At 42.1% G+C, this 18,821-nt stretch overlaps 1 protein-coding gene across 5 annotated transcripts in view; it reads right to left on the reverse strand.

Annotated features, from left to right (window-relative positions):
• Positions 1-12,800: 12,800 nt before the first annotated feature.
• The window catches only part of STXBP4 (syntaxin binding protein 4), a 75,189-nt gene continuing 69,168 nt past the window's right edge, over positions 12,801-18,821 (reverse strand). For all 5 annotated transcript variants that reach the window (XM_075771109.1, XM_075771107.1, XM_075771106.1 and 2 more), the window contains one exon: positions 12,801-15,883. In XM_075771109.1, coding sequence (XP_075627224.1) covers positions 15,772-15,883 — 112 coding nt within the window. In that variant the 3' untranslated portion in view covers positions 12,801-15,771. The remainder of the gene's footprint in view (positions 15,884-18,821) is intronic.

Below are 18,821 nucleotides of genomic sequence, written 5' to 3' on the forward strand. Positions count from 1 at the left end.
TGGACTGCGTGCACGTATCTCCCTACTGTATTTGATACAGAAAGTCTGATTAAATCTCTAAAGATTACAGTTTAAAAGGGCTTGGAAAAAACCTGAGTATTTGTAACATGGATTTTTTTTAATGTATATTCAAGCATAGAATCAGCTTTACTGATAGAGAGCATCCCAAAGCTGGGTTTCAGTCCTATGGCTCTGTGCCCATCAGCAGGGAAAGGAGGTATTTTCCCATAATCGTATGTTGGCTTTGTCTTACCCGTGTCCAGGGCCGCCACGTGCTGTGACGCAGGATGGAGCAGCTGCACACTGGGGATTGTGCTCCGAGGGAGAGGAACAGCTTCGGAGCGTTCAAACCACGAGTCCTCCTACCTCTGCTTTCCGCTGGAGTCAGCAGCTCTGCAGAAGTCCTGCTCCCTGTTTTAACTTCTGAAAGACTAGACTAATTGCTAACGTCTCCTGCGAGGACAGATGTGTACAGAAAAGATGTACACTAAAAGAGACACATAATACTTGCCATTTCAAACAGTGTTCGGCTTTGTAAAATTGCTTTTATGCATTCAAGTGAAATGTTGAAGTTAATTGAGATGAATATGACGATAGCTGGCAGCTGTATTATAATAACCCTTCAATATACGTGCGGACACAAGGAAGCATAGAAGCATTGCTATTGTTTGTTGCTTTATTCTGCCTTTGACTTACTTTTTTATGTCATGTTTTCTTTTAAAGTTATCTGCTCTGATCTGTAGTAATGTGGGTGCGTAATCGACTGTATTTGGACTAAAGATATTCTTGTCTGGCCGTATGTTTTCCTGGCCAGGCCTTTAGACTGTAAGCTATATTCAAAGCATCAGGCAGAAAGTTATGCTGAAGACATCAGACATAAATAGTTTACTATTAAACCAGCTTTGTATTGTTTTTATTCCCATTCATTTTTAAAGCCTTAAAAAAAATCTTTAATTAATTGCGTTGCAGAATAAGTTGCTTTTGAAGGCTCACAACTAGCATTTTCATAGGCAGCTTGTTGGGTTTTTTTAACCGCCAAAGGGCATAAACATACTTACAGCTTTCTATAGCCATCTGATGGCATGTATGCAAGGAAATAAAGATGTTCTCCTCCTGTATTTTCCCTTAAATGGCTTTGACCTGGAGAATAGATTATGTTGATTGGCATGAGAAAGAAGGCTATGATCTTATTTTCACTGTTTGTTATAGCTGTTTCAAACTTATCAAAGGAAGAAATAGAGGCTTTTTAGATGGCTGCTTGCCAACATCACTAATCAGAATTTTAATGAGCTTTTTCTTTTTGAGGCCTAAATTAGGTCTAATTAACAATATATAAAGCAAATGTATAATGCCATAAAAGGGATGCAGCCCACTGCACATAGAATGTGTTTCAATCTTTTTACAAATAGAAATCTTGAACAAAATACACATTCTTATGCTGGTTTAAATATATGTAGCTTTTTTTTTTTTTTTTTTACTGTTATGCTTTAATTAATAAATTGCCTATAGAAAATGCAGTCCTAGACTTTTATAACAACTCAGACATCTCTGAAGGGGAATAATGCAGGTGCTTATGGCTGGATCCCCCCCGTACGATTTCCGTTCACTTCGCCACAAACTCCTGAAAGCCCCGGTCTGACACGCGCCGACAGCGCGGTGACAGCGTGAGCTGGGCCCTTTTACTTCCCCGAAGTGCTCCATTTCCCATCATCACGTCTTGGGGTGGACCATGTGTTTCTATTGTTTGTGGGCTGGATAACTAGCCTGCAGCTCCCATTGCCCAACCGGCATAAAAGGCACGGTTATATTTAGTCTACGCACACTGTTTTTCTCCAAGAACTTAAGACAGAAAATGATTAACAACTGCAAAACATCATCCTCAAAACACAGCATTGTTTCTTCCCCCAAAGTCTATTTTGTGCAAAAAGGGATAAGCCAAAAGGACTTTTCTCTTTCCCCCTTACAAGATTTTGTGGTTATTTACGATCCCGTAGTTCAGTTCTCTCCATGTCTGGCTTCTCTGTTACATATGAAATATTTCAAAAAAAGGAAAGCATCTTTAATCAGAGTTGCTCAGATGCAGCTTAATGCAATTAAACACCTCAAAGTATCGAATTGCAGCTTCTGCCTCAACAAACCATTTTATTCACATACTGAGACCATTAACCAAGAAGTCTCTTGCAAAGCCTTTTTCCAAATTTAATCTTTAGTAAACAAATTTAATTCCTTTATTCCGGCTAAATCAATATCTCCTCTGATTCATTTAGCTCATGAAACTAAAGACGAAAAACAGCAGGAACAACAGGGGGTAGAAAAACCCGCCAAAGCACACCAGAACAGCGGGAATATAAACCCCAAAACAAATACTCCCCCTCGCACAAACTCGGGCACCATTTCTAGTAGTATTGGGTTGAAGCGTTCAGAATACTTGAGCCAGACTTTAAGTGTTACTCTAGACCAGGTTTATCTGCAAAGCTGTAACTAAAGTTTATGCTAATTGGTAGCATCCGTAGTTAAGAAGATAGTCTATCGACTGACTGTTGGCTTTGAACTAACATCAGGCATATTCTAAGTAAGCTTAAATAGCCATTTCAAATGTGTATTTCTTGAAGTGTGTAAATAAATATATTCACAGCAATCTCAAGGAAAGAGCCAAACCACAGGGCGGAGTGAGCCAGAATCATTTTGCGTCTGTTACAACACTCAGGATAATGTTTTGGTTGATTTATAGTGGAAATATTTGTTTTTCAGCTGGAATTTTGGTAACTCGGAACAGATGTTCACAGCAACGTTGGAGTACTGTCTACCCATGCTTCTCTGTTAAATCAAGCGCTGTTAGACATTTAAACTAATCTAGGAAAAAATTAATATACTGTGAAATTACTGATCTTACAAAAGGTACACAGCAATGAGATTTCAATTCGATTATCTTTCCACGTTATCAGAATCTCTAGACATACAACACCACATGCAAAAAACTACCAGAGCTGCTAAAGTTCAACTGTTTTGTGACCCCGAATGGAGAAGTGCTTGTCTATCAGTACTTTTCCAAAGCCTTGTAGCGTTGAACCAAGTCAGTTTTCCAACTTTTTTCCACCTTCACCAAGCTAGGGAATATTTAAACAAGGGGAGCAAAGAAGGTTCTTGTAATGAGAAAGTTATTTGTATCTCCTAAAAATCATTAAGAATTCAGTATATTATTTTTTAAAAGTCCTATTTATATCACTTAAAGACCTCCAACTACAGAGCAGCCACAAGTACAGTCTTCTCTTCCCCGCTGATTTATCATGTCCCTCGACGTTTGGCCAGAAAAGGAGAGGAATGTGTCTCCACACTCACTTAATTAGCCAGGGGAGCAGCGTGTTTTGAAATTCATAGACATCTTTAAATTCACTTCAGGGGCACCCAGCTCCTGAGCTCAGAAGCGAACGGCACTTCTGTCAATTTGGAGAGGCTGCCTTTTGTTCTTTTTTTTTCCCTTTTTGCCTCGGGAGGCAAGTTACAGTCTCCTCTCTAAGTGCAAACATCCAAAGCTATGTGCTGATGTGAATTCCAGATTGCCAGTGGAGTTCTGCCTGATGTCTTTACCTTATGAAGTCTGTTGTTTCTTCTAGGAACTTTCAGATACTCTACTGCAATGTTCTTGCTTCCCAGGAAAGATCCAAATAAGCTGGCATGCAGCTATTTAATGGTTATCCCATTTGCAGCTGCATTTCTTTCCAGGTAGCATCACTATATCCTTCATGGCTGAAAGTGCTCACAGGGTCAGAGAGGAGGCAGAGACTTGTTTCTGTGTAAAGCAAACATTTTGCATTACAGTTACTGCGTTAAGCTCCTGAAGATGTTTCCTCACTCAACCTGATGCTTGATAACTCGCTCAGCCTGGTGCTCAGTCCTTCGTGCCGTCAGCTGAGCAGAGGAGAGGCGGAGCGGCTGGAGCACGGCTCCTCTTCGGCCCTCAGCTTTTTCACACCACCACGAAGAAGTGGAACCTCGGTACAAGCTTGTTGTGCAAATGCGGTACAAACACAGATTTTACTAGAATATATTCCTTGCAAGCAAGTTAGTATTTATAGTGGTGACATGAGTCACCTGCTTAGATACCATGGATACAGCATTTCATCCGCTAACTCCCTTTAGTACGATCAGCTTTTCACAATATTTTGCACTTGCACTTGTACAACTGAGTGATTGTTTTGCTCCGCGGAGCGCTCCTTCCTCTCTGTCCTGGCGAGAACTGGAGCCGACGGGCATTTGAAATCCCTCTACGGCCAGGAAGCTTCCATGCAACAGAAACAAAACTTCAGCTGCTGTAGACTTATAGACAAGCTTTATAAAACACTTCTCTGATGCTTTGCTCAGACATCCAGCACCACTATTTTATCTTGGTTGTTATCTAAGTGACTAGTCAGCTGTCAGATTATGCAAGTTCTTCCCTGGAAAAGCTGTCCCTTCTGCAAGCAGGGCCGTATTGTCTCATGCGCTCACGATGCTGCACCCTGTACTCCTGGTCATGGGTTTGAGAAATGTGTTCACTCTCTGTTTATAACCCCTTATATTTGGGGTTTAAGCTATAGGGCACCTCAAGACTGAGGCCCCAACTGGGTAGGAAGAGCTGTGCAACAGCACTGAAAGGCGCAGAGCTTGATCTGATGTTTATGGTACATGTGGTCCAGTTTTCATCACTGGAAATTATCTTCCATGTGTTATCAGATGGAGAAGTTCTGAACCATTTTTTTGATACTCTGAAGAATAAAATTTTCTTCTGACTGAAACCTTTACACCTGATCTGGAGTCTTCAGTTACCAAGACAGTTCGGTGCAGGGGTTAAAGCACTCAGCTGGTGACTAGGTCTCATCTCTGCTGCCTCTGCCACCGCTTGCTGTGTGACCTTGGACAAGTCACTCAGTTCCTGTCAGCATCGTCTCATAGTTTGTCTCTATTTCCTGTGGGAGCAGGTAGGAGGATCTCAAGAGAGTGACGTCTGTATCTCAGGTGAATATTTGCAGCAGTTAACTATGTGATTTCATACATCAATAAGGTAATGAGGTCTATTATGGCTTTGACAGATTGCAAGCCTCTTGTGCACGACAGCCAGGTACTTGTTTCCAGTAATGAGCCCTGCAGCAGTACTTTATATTTCTCTCAACCTCACAGTAATATCCTCTTGTTGCTCTCTCAAGCCCTGTTAACGAGCTGTTCGGAGGTTGGGAGACGGCATCTGCTTAGTAATAGAGTAGGTATTGATCTCAGTTGTTGCAGATTCTGCACTTTGCTAGCACAAACAGCCAGCCTAGTAATTACTCATCGTGCCAAATCTGAACTGCCCAGACCCCAGTTAGATTCTGAAGGTTTGATCCTGCCGGGTGCTGAATGCTCGTAGAGAGCTGAGCCATCCTCAGCACGTCAGAGTGGGTAAAGGCGCTCGGCGTGCTGCAGGGTCAGCCTGGCTTGGACAGGGAACCTGTGCACGATACTGTCCCGCAAGAAAACCCCTTGATTACTCTGGGTTACTAGTAGGTGAGACTAGTTTACTTACGAGTTGCACTGAGGTCCTTTGGAAGTCAGTCAAAGGCCTTTTTATGCTCAGATTAGTAGCTCATGAGTAATCTCTACTAGAACAATTCACTCTCGCTAGGCTGTTGAAATTTCTTAGGTGCCGTGTATCACTGCCACGTAGACTGGAAATCTGTGGAAACAGCGTATTTCTGCCGTACGGGTCAGAAAAGGTCCATCGTGGTCCCTGCCGCCGTCTTTGCTGGAAAGGTAACGCTGGCTTTAATATAAACGTAGGATTTTCTGTCATCTGAAGGTGCTTGTAAATTTTAACAAAAAGTAAAATATGCATGAGTTCACGGGAGAGGATTTTGTAGCTCTAACATTGCAGTTACAGACACAAAACGTTGCGCTTTTGGTTCATTTAGAGAATACACATTTCAGCACTCAGGGACACCCTTATGGTAAGGCATCAGCACGGGCAGCGCTAGGGAGAGTCTGCAAATCAACGGAGAAAGAAAGATTAATTTTAAGCTTTCCAGTTTTATAATAGATTAAAAAAAAATTAAAAGAAATCAGTCTGATTTAGCTTTTTTCCAGGCTGTAAGTGCTCCAGGGGAGTAGCTGCTATTCCTGAGCGAGGGGGTGTTGCACACAGAGAAGCGAACACCCTGGCGCCTGTTCCTGGCCATCCCCGCACGCGGAGAGAGGCTGTAACAAAGGACGGCGGCAGCTATTCCGAGCTGGTGCCTCCCCAAAGTCTCTTTGCTTTCATTCAGGCATGGGGGTTTTTTTTCTGCTCCAATAGCTGCCATTCCCTATTGCAAAAAAAAATGTCAGCCAGGTTTCCTGCCGCAGAATTTAGCTCTGCTAGAGCCCTGCATGAAAGCAATCCACATTTCCCTGTCCCTTGTTTGTTAGGTTCTATTTTACAGCTGTTCACGTGGCTGCCGTAAAGACCAGCAGAACAGCCAACAAATCCATCACAATATTGCCATTGGGTTTTTCAAGAGAGGTAAAATTTCGCTCTGGCTCTGGGTTTTACTAAAGTGGATTAGGTTTAGTGACTTCTCCTTGTGCCTCAGTGTTTGGACAATACGGATCGTGTTTGCTTGCCTTGAGAATGCCAGAGGAAGCACGGCGTTCCCGTGAGTATCAGCCTTGTTCTGAGAGCAGGCGAGGTTTCCCTGGAAATGTGGTACCATTTCAAGCGGTGACTCCAGGGAGAAGCCTGCTAGCAGCCTTTTCATCTTCTCTGCACCCGGACTCATGAATAACCATAGGGAAGGCGGGAGCTAGATGAAAAGCAGCTAGGACCCATGTTGCTGTAGAGCTGTGGATCTTCCCGGACATTAGCTCTAACTGGCTCCTCTCTTTTGGAGCTATCCAGTATTTTAGCAGGTGTTTCAGCGTCTCCCTGAAGGGAGGCAGAGCAGCCCATCGCACCAGCGTGCTTGAGCAGCTCCACCTGGTTTTAGGTCATGTCAACAGCAAACCAGAGGGAACGGGAGGGAGAGCGCTGCCTCCTCTCCTACCTCGACTCCCGGGATCAGCCCGCTTGTGACCTGGCTTCAAGAGAGGCTTGAATCTGGTTGAATCCCGCTGTTATCTATAATTTTAACATGGCCCCCACCTCTCAAAATTGCGTGAACCGGCACAGGGCTATCGTGGCTGAGGTGCTCATCCAGAATCTGCATGGAGATGTGCAACAGTCTTAAAAAATCGTGACAGGTTAACTTTCAAGAAAAATCTCTTGTTAAGCAGCAGTCACTACTAGCAATTACCATGCTTTTATCTGTAGCTGTCAGTGCACTGTAAAAAGTGGCTGTTATTCCCATTTTATAGAAGAAACAGATGTTCTAGGGACATCTGAATAGATTTAATACAGAAATTGCATGCCTAAACGGTGTTCTAGAAAATCCCATCATTATCACATGACTGATTTTATCCAGTGCACCCAGGAATTCAGCAGATCTGCTGGTTGTACTTCGCTTCTCTTCTGATTTGGTTTAAAGCAATAGTTTTGAAGTTTTCATGTGACTCCCCTTCTGGGGCAGGGGAGAAGCTGAAGTGAGACTATCATAATTTTCTCTTTGAGGCAGACTTTCAGGTAGGGATTTGTTTGAAACTTCTTGAGGTTTAATTTAGTTTTGTGATCAAGAGACACAGCAGTCGCATTTGTGAAATCCAATTAGGCTCCAGCCCTGGCAGGGACACATGGCAGAAGGCACGTATGTCCATCTGACTCCCTGTCCTTCCCTGCCTCCATGGCAGAGCCGTGCTTCTGATCTCAGGTATTTGGGATTACTGCAAACTCAGTTTACCTGCTTGGGAGCTGCCGAGTTGCAGTCCCTCCCTTGGAGACATGGCAGATGACCGGGAAAAAGGCAGCGGAGAACTGCTTCCCTCTAGGGAGGGATCGGAACTGGCAGGGCAAGAGGAGAGCTAGAGACGGATGTTGTGCTCCATCACTGCCGCGAACAACTGCTGAACAGTCAGTGCTGAAAGCGATGGGGGCTGTGCTGTGGCCTGGGATTCAACAAAGAAATAACGGACACTTCTGTGCATATCTCTTTCATTTAAGCTTCCTGCACGGAGCTAGAATGGTCAGTACCTTTAGAGAGCAATTTTTTTTTTTTTTTTTGATTGAGGACTTTCCACTACAATAAGCTAGAAGTCGTTAGAGCAAGGAAGAGCTTACCTGATAACGATCGTTTCTCAGGAACCAGCTCTTTGCGGATTCAAGACGTGATGAGGCACCTGACTGCGTGCCACTGCCCTCACTCCCGGCTGCACGGAGGCCCTTGGCTTGCCTTTCCCCTCTGGCTGTAGCAAAAAAAAGAAACGAGACACTTCTCCTTACCTGGAGAGCAGCGATTCCTCTCAGCCACATCAGAAACCAAACCGCCAGTCACCCCGCTGTGCTGCTCACCTCTCGGGGCGACAGCCGGCCCTTGCTTGAAGGAGTCCTCTTGTAGCACCCGCTTGTGCTGTAGCAACACTTCATTCCCGATGGCTAACAAGTTTTCTTGTAAGAGGGAATCTGTATTTTTACGAATGTGGTGAAGTTACTAAGGCCTTTTCCTTCACTTTACTGAAACTGTATTCACTTGTACGTAGGTTAATTTGTGTGAGTTAATTACACATACCAGTCAGGCCAAGCAGTGACAACAAACCTGGACTGAAAGAGACTTCAGAGCTCTGAACCAAACCACCTCTGAGCACAGCAGTAAACCAGACTTCTCCATTATCTTCAGCCAGCCACGGGACTTTCCTGTTGGTGTACGTGGACTATGGACTTGATTTCTGGGTTTTAGATCATTCACTGCAGGACTCTAACAAATGGGTAGTGGAACACCACAGCCTATATTACCATGCTACTTCAGCATCTACAGTCAGAATGGGTTAAGCACATATGTAGAGAGTTTAGGCTGAAGTGACTGGGCTGCGTTCCCAAAGATGAGCAGACGGAGAAATGCACAACAGTAGATTAATTGCATTTACACGTTTTCCTTTAATAATAAAATGATTCTTTGTGGTTCCATCTTTCAAATAGCCAAATAACAAGACAATCATACTCTAACACTGTTGGCGTCCTATTTCCTGTTCCTTTCTATTATCTACAACACTTTTGTATTTCATTTGAAGGAATAATATGTTCTCAGAGTGGCAGGCAGCTCTCTTAATGGGCTTCTCTGCTCCTGCTCATGCCATGACATCAATTATATACAGTTGTCTTTGACTTGGAACGTGTAACCCCCATGGTGACTAATTACAGTACCTAATGTTAGGGTCCCCAGTGGCACAGGCTAGAGATTAATAAATGTGGTTCAGCCTGCTGCTCGGGGACTGAAAGCCTCTCCAGCCCTGGGGAGCTCAGGGCTCTTGGTTTCCTCAGGCTGTTGGGGTCAGAAAGGAACAGTGATGCACTACGAGCCTTTGGAGTAAAAATGAAAACACTAGAAGGAACCCCAAAGCCTTGCCTTTCCTAAGATTCTTTCTCTTTCCCATATCAGTGCTTTTATTGTTATATTTTTATTTTAGGCCACAAACATAATTTTATTTCTTTTTCCATTTTAATCATATGTTTTAATGAGTTTTCTTCACATAGAAAAGCAAGGATTGGCCTTGATGATAATCATAATTGGGCCACAGGGAAATATTGACTGCCTAATAGCTAAAGAGCAGGGTACTTAAAAAGAGATTAAGACATTTATGATCAGTGTGTGGCTTTTGGGGGTCAGGGTGAAATTGTGACTTATCCAAAGCAGCGGCAAAACTACTGATTTTTCATGGTTTGCTTTTAGCCAAGCAGCCTAGCAATCAAACCGATATTCCCCCTAACGACTGTCTTGAGAAGCTGGATTCTTCCTCGCCAAGCTGAGTGATCGTTTCAGCAAACTCCCTTGCTGCAGCCCCAGTGAATAAGGCACCATCATATAGCTGCAGTTCAATATCCCTAGTCATCAATATCCTTCATAACTTGGAAGAAGAACATAGCTTATGCAGGATCCGGTAAAGATGCTGGACTAAATTCTGTGAGTCTCGAGTGCCGTTGGAACTACCAAACAGATCGTCGTGCTTTCTGTTATGCTGAGAATAGCTGAACCTAGCAGACATATGTGCTCTGATGCAAGAAAATATCCGTAGACAGTAATTAACCCTATACATATTTAAGCTCAGCTAATATTGGAAGTAGTAAATGGAGATCCTTATCATACACATCAGATCAAACATGGCTTTATGGTTTCAGGAACAGAATTTTCAGGGGACACACTAACCTCCCAAAACATAACTGGGAGCAGGAGGCATAAAGATTTTTTTCATATATTCCCTTTAAGTGAACAGCTTTAACTAGTTTGGGTTTAACTCAGATACTGTATCATGGGGACAAAATCAGTATTGGTTATTAGATTTCCAGTTCCCATCCTCATATTTGGAAGCACGAGGCTCTATTTGTAACAGATTTTGGCCCATTCAATTTTTTTCAACTGTATGACTCAATGACGAATGATACAAAACTCATTGCGTCATTGTGGGAAGAAAATTCAATACTATTATCTTGTAGTAAAATACCTTACCTTAAAAGACCGTTATGAAAAGATCAACCTATTCATGCAACAACCTATTAGCAACATCAGCCACTGTCTGGGGGAAAAAAAAATCTAGACTGAGCAATAAATAATCAAGCCACCAAAACCATGAACAGAATCCGGATGGTACAACCCGTGAGATGACCAGTATTTTTAGTATTACATGAAAACAATCCCCAGGGAAAGGCAAAGCTGGTTACAGAGGACAAAGGTTAGGCTTTATTCATTAGTATTTGATTTTTGGTACGCTATCATTGCAAGCAGTAAGGGGAAAGATTTACTAAGGTATTTAGGTACCTAAACATGCCTAGCAGCATTTATAGCAGCATCTAAGTAGGTTAGGTGCCTAATTCCCATTAACTCCATCAACATCTTTAAGCTGCTAAACATCTTTGCAAAGCTGGCCCCAGAGCCTGAGCTGGAGGTGCCTCTGTTGAACTGATGTGCCTGTGCGCGTTTACAGCCGCGGAAGCTCAAGCTGATGCTCCCGGGAGTAGCGCGGTAGGGACCATAGAGGAGGACCAGGAGCACAGAAGTGAACAAAGGTTCCTGAGCCGACTTCAAGTTTTGCTGCTGACTTAAGCTAGAGCCACATGAAAGTCACTCAGAGCAATATTTGCAAAAAAGGCCACTGAATTTTGGTGCTTGGTTCGGAATGAGAATTAAGGTTTCTAACTCAGTGAGTTTCTTGAGCATTAAGAGTCCTATCAGTTCCCAGAAAAGCCAGGATTTCACAGGCCAAGTCACAGCAGCATTTGCTGAACCTCAGGAAAGCCTTTCCACTCGTCAGTCCTGACAGCCTGGCCTGTTCCACAGCCACAAACGTTTTTCTTACAGGATTTTCCATGCCTTACCTCAATGCCAACAGACACCTCCTGTGCGTCAGAAGCAGACTTGAAGAAACCTACCAAATCATTTGCTTCGGGTTCGTCAAGCGGCCTGTCACAAGAAGCATTTGAATAGCTGGTGACTGTTACGTGGGGCAGATCAACCCGCGTTAAACGCTTTGCTTGGCTGAACCTGTCTCTCAGTACTCCGGCTTGTCAGGTTTATCTTCCACAGCAAAACACACGCTGTGCAACCCGGCTGTCTCAGGCAGGTGCTCCTGTTAGGGCAGGAAAAGCGGGATTTGTTCTTTCTCTCTCCTTTGCCGACCGTTGGGGTTTTGCCCCTTTACATGTCTACAACAATTCTAGAAAATAAGCAAGAGCTGATTCAGTAACGTGCATAGCTCGAGTAGATGAAGAAGTGATTTGTACTGTTAAACTACCTAAGAAGTAAGCGCTTTCTGTCGCTGGAATGTGTACTCTAAGTACACAAGAGATCTCCACCACCACCAATGTTTTTGAGTGCAAAGAGGAATGGCAGTCTGCATCAGTTACAGTTTTAAAGGGGATGGTATTAAACTTCTCTAGAAAGGGGGCTTTCTAGGCAAAGTCCGAGCAGGATCATCCTTTGAGCATAACGAAACTTGAGAATTTACAGTGAAATTCTCTGTGCGGAGTCTGGCACCACTGCAAACCCTCGAGAGTCCTCAAGGCTCCAAATGAAATGGGTGTCAGAACAGATTTAGTGCTGTGAGGTTGGTCCTTGCTTTGCGTTAAATGTCTGTGTGCATATAGCAACTGTTTGGTTTTTCCCTCCCGATTGATCGTAAAAATCCAGAGTCTTTATGTATTTGCCTATATAATAACCATATCTCTTCTATAGACTTTACTGTAGAAAACTAGAGCACAGCCGTTACACGGCAGCGTGGCCGTGCCCCGCCAGCACGTACGCCGGGCCACGATGAACACGTATGTGGTCTATGGAATGGGCAGCTCACATACGTACGTGTGCTTATGTTTATCTGGTGGGGTTGATGAAAGGATCATCTAATTTATTGAGACACTGAGTAGCGTTACAAGGAAGTTATTCAGCACCTGTGAAGCTGAGTATCTAATACGCCTGTGTAGGTATTTGTGTCAAGCGATTTGCTTTGATGGGAGAATGTGCCGGTTTAAATTTACTGGAATATTTGCAGTATTTAAGGGCAGTGTGGTGCAAGCATTCAGGTAAAGATTAACACCGGTGTGTACCAGAACACTATTTTTCACAATGTCACCTTTATGTGGAAAATCAATAGAGGTGCAGGAATCATTTATGGCCCGGTGGCCACTCCCTTATGAAGCTGTAGTTTCATTACTTTAAAGGATAACATGTGCACTTTCATTTCTTTTCCATGTGTTTTTTTTTTTTTATTCTGGAATAAAAATGGGAAGTTGTTTACAGTGTTGTATATTTTGACAACTGCTCTTTACAAATTCTTTTTAAGTTATCCTAGAACCATTTTCTCAATATACACAGTTCAGCTTAATCAAAATAATTTCACAAACTATTTTGCAGAAAGGAAGAGACAAGGGGAGATAGAGAGCAATAACCTAGGAAACAAGTATGCCAGCATACAAAAATAGATTAGAACATTTGGAGATTGTAGGTATGAAAATGTAGTCTCAACAGAGGAGAATTTGAACTAGCAGATTATCTGAAGAGGTAATGCTTACCGGAGAAGCAGCTAGATAGATGCAGAGATCTATTTCTAACATCTTTAATTTCTAGGCAAATTTTTAAGAGGGAGGGAGAAATAGCCTCCAAGTTTCTGAAACGTTCTCATCTGTGGGTGGAGACGGTAAGCAGAGCCGGCAGAACGCCAGCCCCGTGTCTCCGTTTCTCCCCCTCGTGCACAGCAAGCTGGGCATTGCCCGCTCCGAGCCAGAGATCGCCACGTGCTCCCCAGGAAGGGCAAGCAGAATGCACGTAGCTGTCCTCCTCCAGCGGATCTACCAGGAGGACAGCTTTAAATTGCTCTCTGTAAAGACTCTGCTCATGCAAGCCCGTCTGATCCAGAGTCTCTGTCCCTAAATAGCTTCTCTTATTTGAAGCACCCAGCTAGCTGTCACAAAGCCACTAGCAGAATAAATCAAGACTGCGAGGGTCAAGTGGAGATTCAAACCTCTCTTGAACAGAGAATCTATATGCAATTCAGATAGTGTGGAAGTATGAACTGAAAGCACCTGTCATAAAGCATCCTAATGACTACTAAGGCTACGGCAAATATCGCAAGGAATTCATATATATCCTCTACATGTCATGAGTCTGTGCCATTTTCAGAAAAGGGATTTAAAAAAACGCTTCTATCTACAGTGTCCGATCCTGAAACTGAAGCACATGCTCTGTCCCTTCAGATTGTGTCCTCTGGGAACACAAGGGAGGCTGCGAAGCACGTTGGAGCCACTGAAGCAAAATATGGCTAAAGCATTTATGTGTTATTGCTATGAGAAGTTTTCTTAGAAATGTAAGTTACTGTGGGTCTGCTGAGCAAGCTCTTCTTCCTAATCCACACCACCTGTGTAGATTCATGGATAATTTGGTTCTGACCTATTTAAAAGTACAAAACAAATTTTCCTATTTGCTTATTCAATATATCCTAACATATACTTCCAGCAAAGGCTGCAAAAAACCCTGTTGTGAGCTGCGCTTTGTTCCTCCAGGAAGAGCATTTGGTGATGAGCTCTACAGCTCACGGGCCAAACGCAGTAGATTGCTGCACTGCTATTCAAAGAAGAGACCTGACTTAGGGTTTAAAAAAATGTGTATTATTTTTGATTCAAAAGGATCCACAGCTACAGTGTGCCTGACTTGGCGCAGCTCTGTAATGCTAAGGACATAGCATGGCATAGGCACCAGAACTGCAAATAAGTCTGGTCTTCATATCCATTCCTCAGAGTGCAAGGATCTTTAAATCCAGTGCCACATCTGCTGCAAACAGACCTCAAAAAATGTGATCGCACAGCCTCAGCCCTTTGTACCGGCCAACGGAGGTGAGCTGGAGCACAGAAGTGTGCCTGAACCTTTCCAGGGATGCTCAGAAGTCCTTCAGTGTGCTGCTCAGAAAATCGCAGATTGCAGCCTGTGCCTTCCTCACACTGTTACAATCCCGTTCTCCTTCTTGGGCTGAAGGTCAGAAATAGGGTTTTTCTTTGGCATATTCATCAGTGCTTCCGCAAAGTTTCAGATCCTTCTTTCATTCATTAGTCAACACTTACCATATATGTTATACATGCAAACACACATATATAAAGCACAAACACACACATATATATAGAGCCTCCAGAAAAATGTAGCATAGAATCATATATTTGACAAAGCTGGCGTCATACATTGTGCTGTGAATAATGAGATCTAAAATATTCTGTGCTATTGAGGTACAGTGAAACCTGTTCATTAGATTGCACCAGCACCCCCTGTCATTTTCTATATCCTCTTTAAATCATCACCAATGTGTACAAAATGATTTTGTTCTACTTAAAGACCAACTTTGAGGAGGTGACTGATTTCTGCTGATCCTGGAGGTGGATTCACAGGTTTCATTGTACTTGAAACTTCACAGCTTCCACTGAAGTATTTGATGCATGTATGTATCGGTTTAGCAGAGTACAAAAGTGGAATAATTTTCATTCTTGCCTCATATTGTTGACAGAGTATGGTGTCCTCTACCAAAACTGTTTCTTTTTACTTGACAACTTATCAAAGACTCATTTTCCTACAGCCCAACCACCAATCTTAGTATTTGTTTTAAAAGTCGCCAGGGCTCCGATACTTGTAATAAATTGCTAAATTTCTATTAACAAAACTTATTTGCAAATTTCTTCCATAAAAATAAAACTTTTCAGTAGTTAAAGAAAAGGCATTTACTTTACACTTAGTAGCATTAGCTAAAAACAAACGCCTCACCTTGCATCTTTCAGTCAACCACCAGCTGGAATCTACCATGTGAAATTACAACCAATGTCCCAACCTTAACTCTCATGCTGGTCAAAGCTGTGAACATTTCATGTCAGGTCAGCGGAGTCAGGCCAATAGAGAAGTCACAAAAAGACTGGATCAGGCCTTAGATAAGACTGATCCCTGCACACTGAACTGGGACAGGTTAAGGACTGAGGGGAGGCTTCTGCAGCGCCTGCGTCTTTTGTCGCACCCATCAATAAACCCACCTCAAAATGGCAGAACTTCCTCTGACTTGAAGGGGAGAAACGTCACCAGGTACTACTACATTAGACTAGATAGTACGTAGACTAAAAAGTGTGCATCTTCTCACTAACGTATTGAAACTAGACAAACTACTTTCTGTCAACAGATGTCCTCAGCTCTTGGACTCGGGAAGCTCTCTCATTCCATCGTCGTCATCCTCAGAGCAAAGCAAGCTTAGTGCACTTGTTACGGGATGGATCCATGACGTTGTCTGTGTCACATGGCTAAAATGAAACAAGAAATGCTGTTAGCAACCCAAAAGAGGTTTACCGATCTCAAACCAAGAAATACCAGATGGAGTCTGGAGTTCTAATGATCATCACAACACTTTCAAATACAGAATTCTCTTTTTCTTGCCAACTATGAGATTTTTACAAATAAAATGTGGAGTCTTCTGGGTGCTAGAACCTGGACTGAACGTCTCATTTCCCAATACATTAGAGAGAATGCTTTTGTAAGAGATACAGACTGGTGACATTTCCTGTTAATTAATGGAGCTGTTGACAATTAACCTAGCAACAGTGTACAGCCCAGACTAGCAAAGTCTTACAAAACCCCAACAAACTAGCAAGGTATTAACATTGCCATGTTTGTTAGTTAAAGCCTGAAGCACAGTGGTCAAGAGGAAGTTGACCAAATGTTGAATCACATCATAGAAATACACTCAGTTTGTCAGAACATCAATTAATATTCTGGCATCATTAAGTCATTCCTCTTCTTGCAGAAAAAGGTGGATGAGTAAATCCAAAAAAGGATGTTCTTCACATGTCCTCTAGACCAAATTCTGGACGTGCTTCCACAGCCTTTGCACGTGTAATAAAAGGGAGTCAGTGGCACTTTTTAAGGCATAAACCCTACATTTGCCATGCAGTCTAAGCTGCTTTATAAGCTTCTGTATGAATGGAAAGAACCCGATCAAGGCTCGCTAAGGACAGATAAATGGAATAGGCTTACTGTTTGCAGGTGAGAACACTGCACACCTTATGATTGGTAGTATGCGTGCTAGCCATACTGTGTGTGGGCAAGACACAGCCTCTTCTCCCTTCTGGAATAATGTGTTCTTGGTAAAGGAAATAGCTTCTTTGCACTTAAAAAAAATCTTGCTAATAAATTCACAGTTTTTATAGCCAAGTCAGTGCAAAGATGAATTTTGTAATATAAGTTCATTACAGGAACTAGCTGAAAAATATTGTACATATAATATACACCATAAAAGACAAACAGCTCTTCTCACAACTTCTAACATACAGTGCACCTATACTCACCTTTCAGGTGCATTGGTTTCATTAAATAGGAAATGCCATGATGGAACTATTCCAGATTTACCTTTTCAAGTGAAAACAGATTCTGTCTTTCTTTCTTCAAGAATGGTCTCTTAAATATTTGATTATGGAAACTGATACCTTAAAGTAGGAATTTGAGTCAATGTTCCACTACACAGTTATGGGTATGGGGATCACTATTCCAGTCAACATGATCGTGCCATGATCTTACCTTGTATTCACACCTTTCATTTGAGTATACTGAGCTCAGAATAAGTTGGATATGATGAGGACAAAAATACTGTTTACCAAGAGGTAAATATGATGCTAACGTAAATCCCATCTCGAGCTATATTAACAGATTAACTTCTCTCTGAACTGATAATCTGTGAATTTAGCCAATAGTTCAACTGAAGCAAAGCCTGAGTAAGGACAAAGCAAGAAAAACAAAATGTGGAAGATAAAAGTCGTATGCTGCATTCTTATCCTTAAAAAAAGCAAACCCAAAAGCTCCACTTATGTGTAAAAACAATTCATAAATGCTTTTTTGGTCAGAGCAGCACTGGATGGACTCCATTCCTTCATGAGTATATTACAAAAAATGTGCATCACCTTACTGGAGCTGTAGAGATCAGTCTCACAGAAGTTAAAACAGAAGTATAACTGAACAACAGGTAGCTACAGAAAATAGAACGCAGCAGGTACAGTAATCATTTCATTCTAAGAAAAAGAATGTACCATTTTTACTAGGAATGAGAGCAAGTTGCCAAAAATTTCCAATATTTACCTTTAGAAAGTCAGATGATAGCCAACACGAAGAATATGAAGAGAGTCCTTTTACAATGTTTTATGAGAGATTTATGAATAAAATCTAATCAAGAACATCATTCCCATTATTCCACATCACAAGGAAACATATGTATTCATATTTATATTAGGAATATATTTGTATATATACTAAGGAAAAGGTCTTTGCTGTATTTTTCTGCAATGTTTCCTATAATGTTAGGAAACACCCTTTTCCCCCCCCCCAATTAAAAAATTTAAGTCACTATGGCTTAATACTGAAGATAGGAGTCTAAATTATAAAGTCCCAGCATGTGACTTTATAATCATTTATCTGCATAATGACACAGAACTCCCTCCAATACCTGCGGAATCACGGGAGCTGAACGAACTGGATTCCATCCATTGCGGCTCTGCCAATGCAGGATTTATTGCCTGCAGTACTATTTTAAGTGTTTATATTGTCTGCTTTTATCAAGCCATTTCTCAGCAATCCATTACTGAATTTAAATAAGAACAAAATTATTTTTAATTCCCCCCCCTGCATTTGACTTCCCCATGTAGCATGCCTTGATGCGCTGTGCACCAAATCCTTAGCTCCATCTCCTCATCAGCATTCAGTATCAATCCTGTGAAATGGGAGAAACTGCACGGGAGTAGAAGAGCTATGTGGTAAAGCATTCGCAGGTCTTTGATGTAACAAACTAAACATTTCTTTGTTAAGTGTTTATTCTTCAGAAGATCTTCCTCCTACATACCTTAGAACCAGGAGGCAAAAGACAGCATGCCTAACTTCTGCTAACTGCTGTAAGAACTCGATTTTGTTCTCATACTAATTAAATGCAAAAATTCGCCAGATCTTTAATAGTGACATTGAAATCAGGATTACAATTTGCTATATTCAATGGCATAACACTGTTTAATCACTGGTAAGAAAGAACTAGTTTTCATTCATTTTCAAAATATTTGGGGCCCAATTTTGCTCTAATGTCAATCTGCTGTAAATGCTTCTGATTTGTACTCAGTTCTTTTAAACTTGCGCTAGACTTTATCCCATGAACGCTTCTACTAGAACACTTTGTTTTAAACCCTTTGCTAAAATCCTACTAGGAAA

The sequence above is a fragment of the Balearica regulorum genome, chromosome 18, assembly GCF_011004875.1.
Source record: "Balearica regulorum gibbericeps isolate bBalReg1 chromosome 18, bBalReg1.pri, whole genome shotgun sequence".
Classification (NCBI taxonomy): Eukaryota; Metazoa; Chordata; class Aves; order Gruiformes; family Gruidae; genus Balearica; species Balearica regulorum.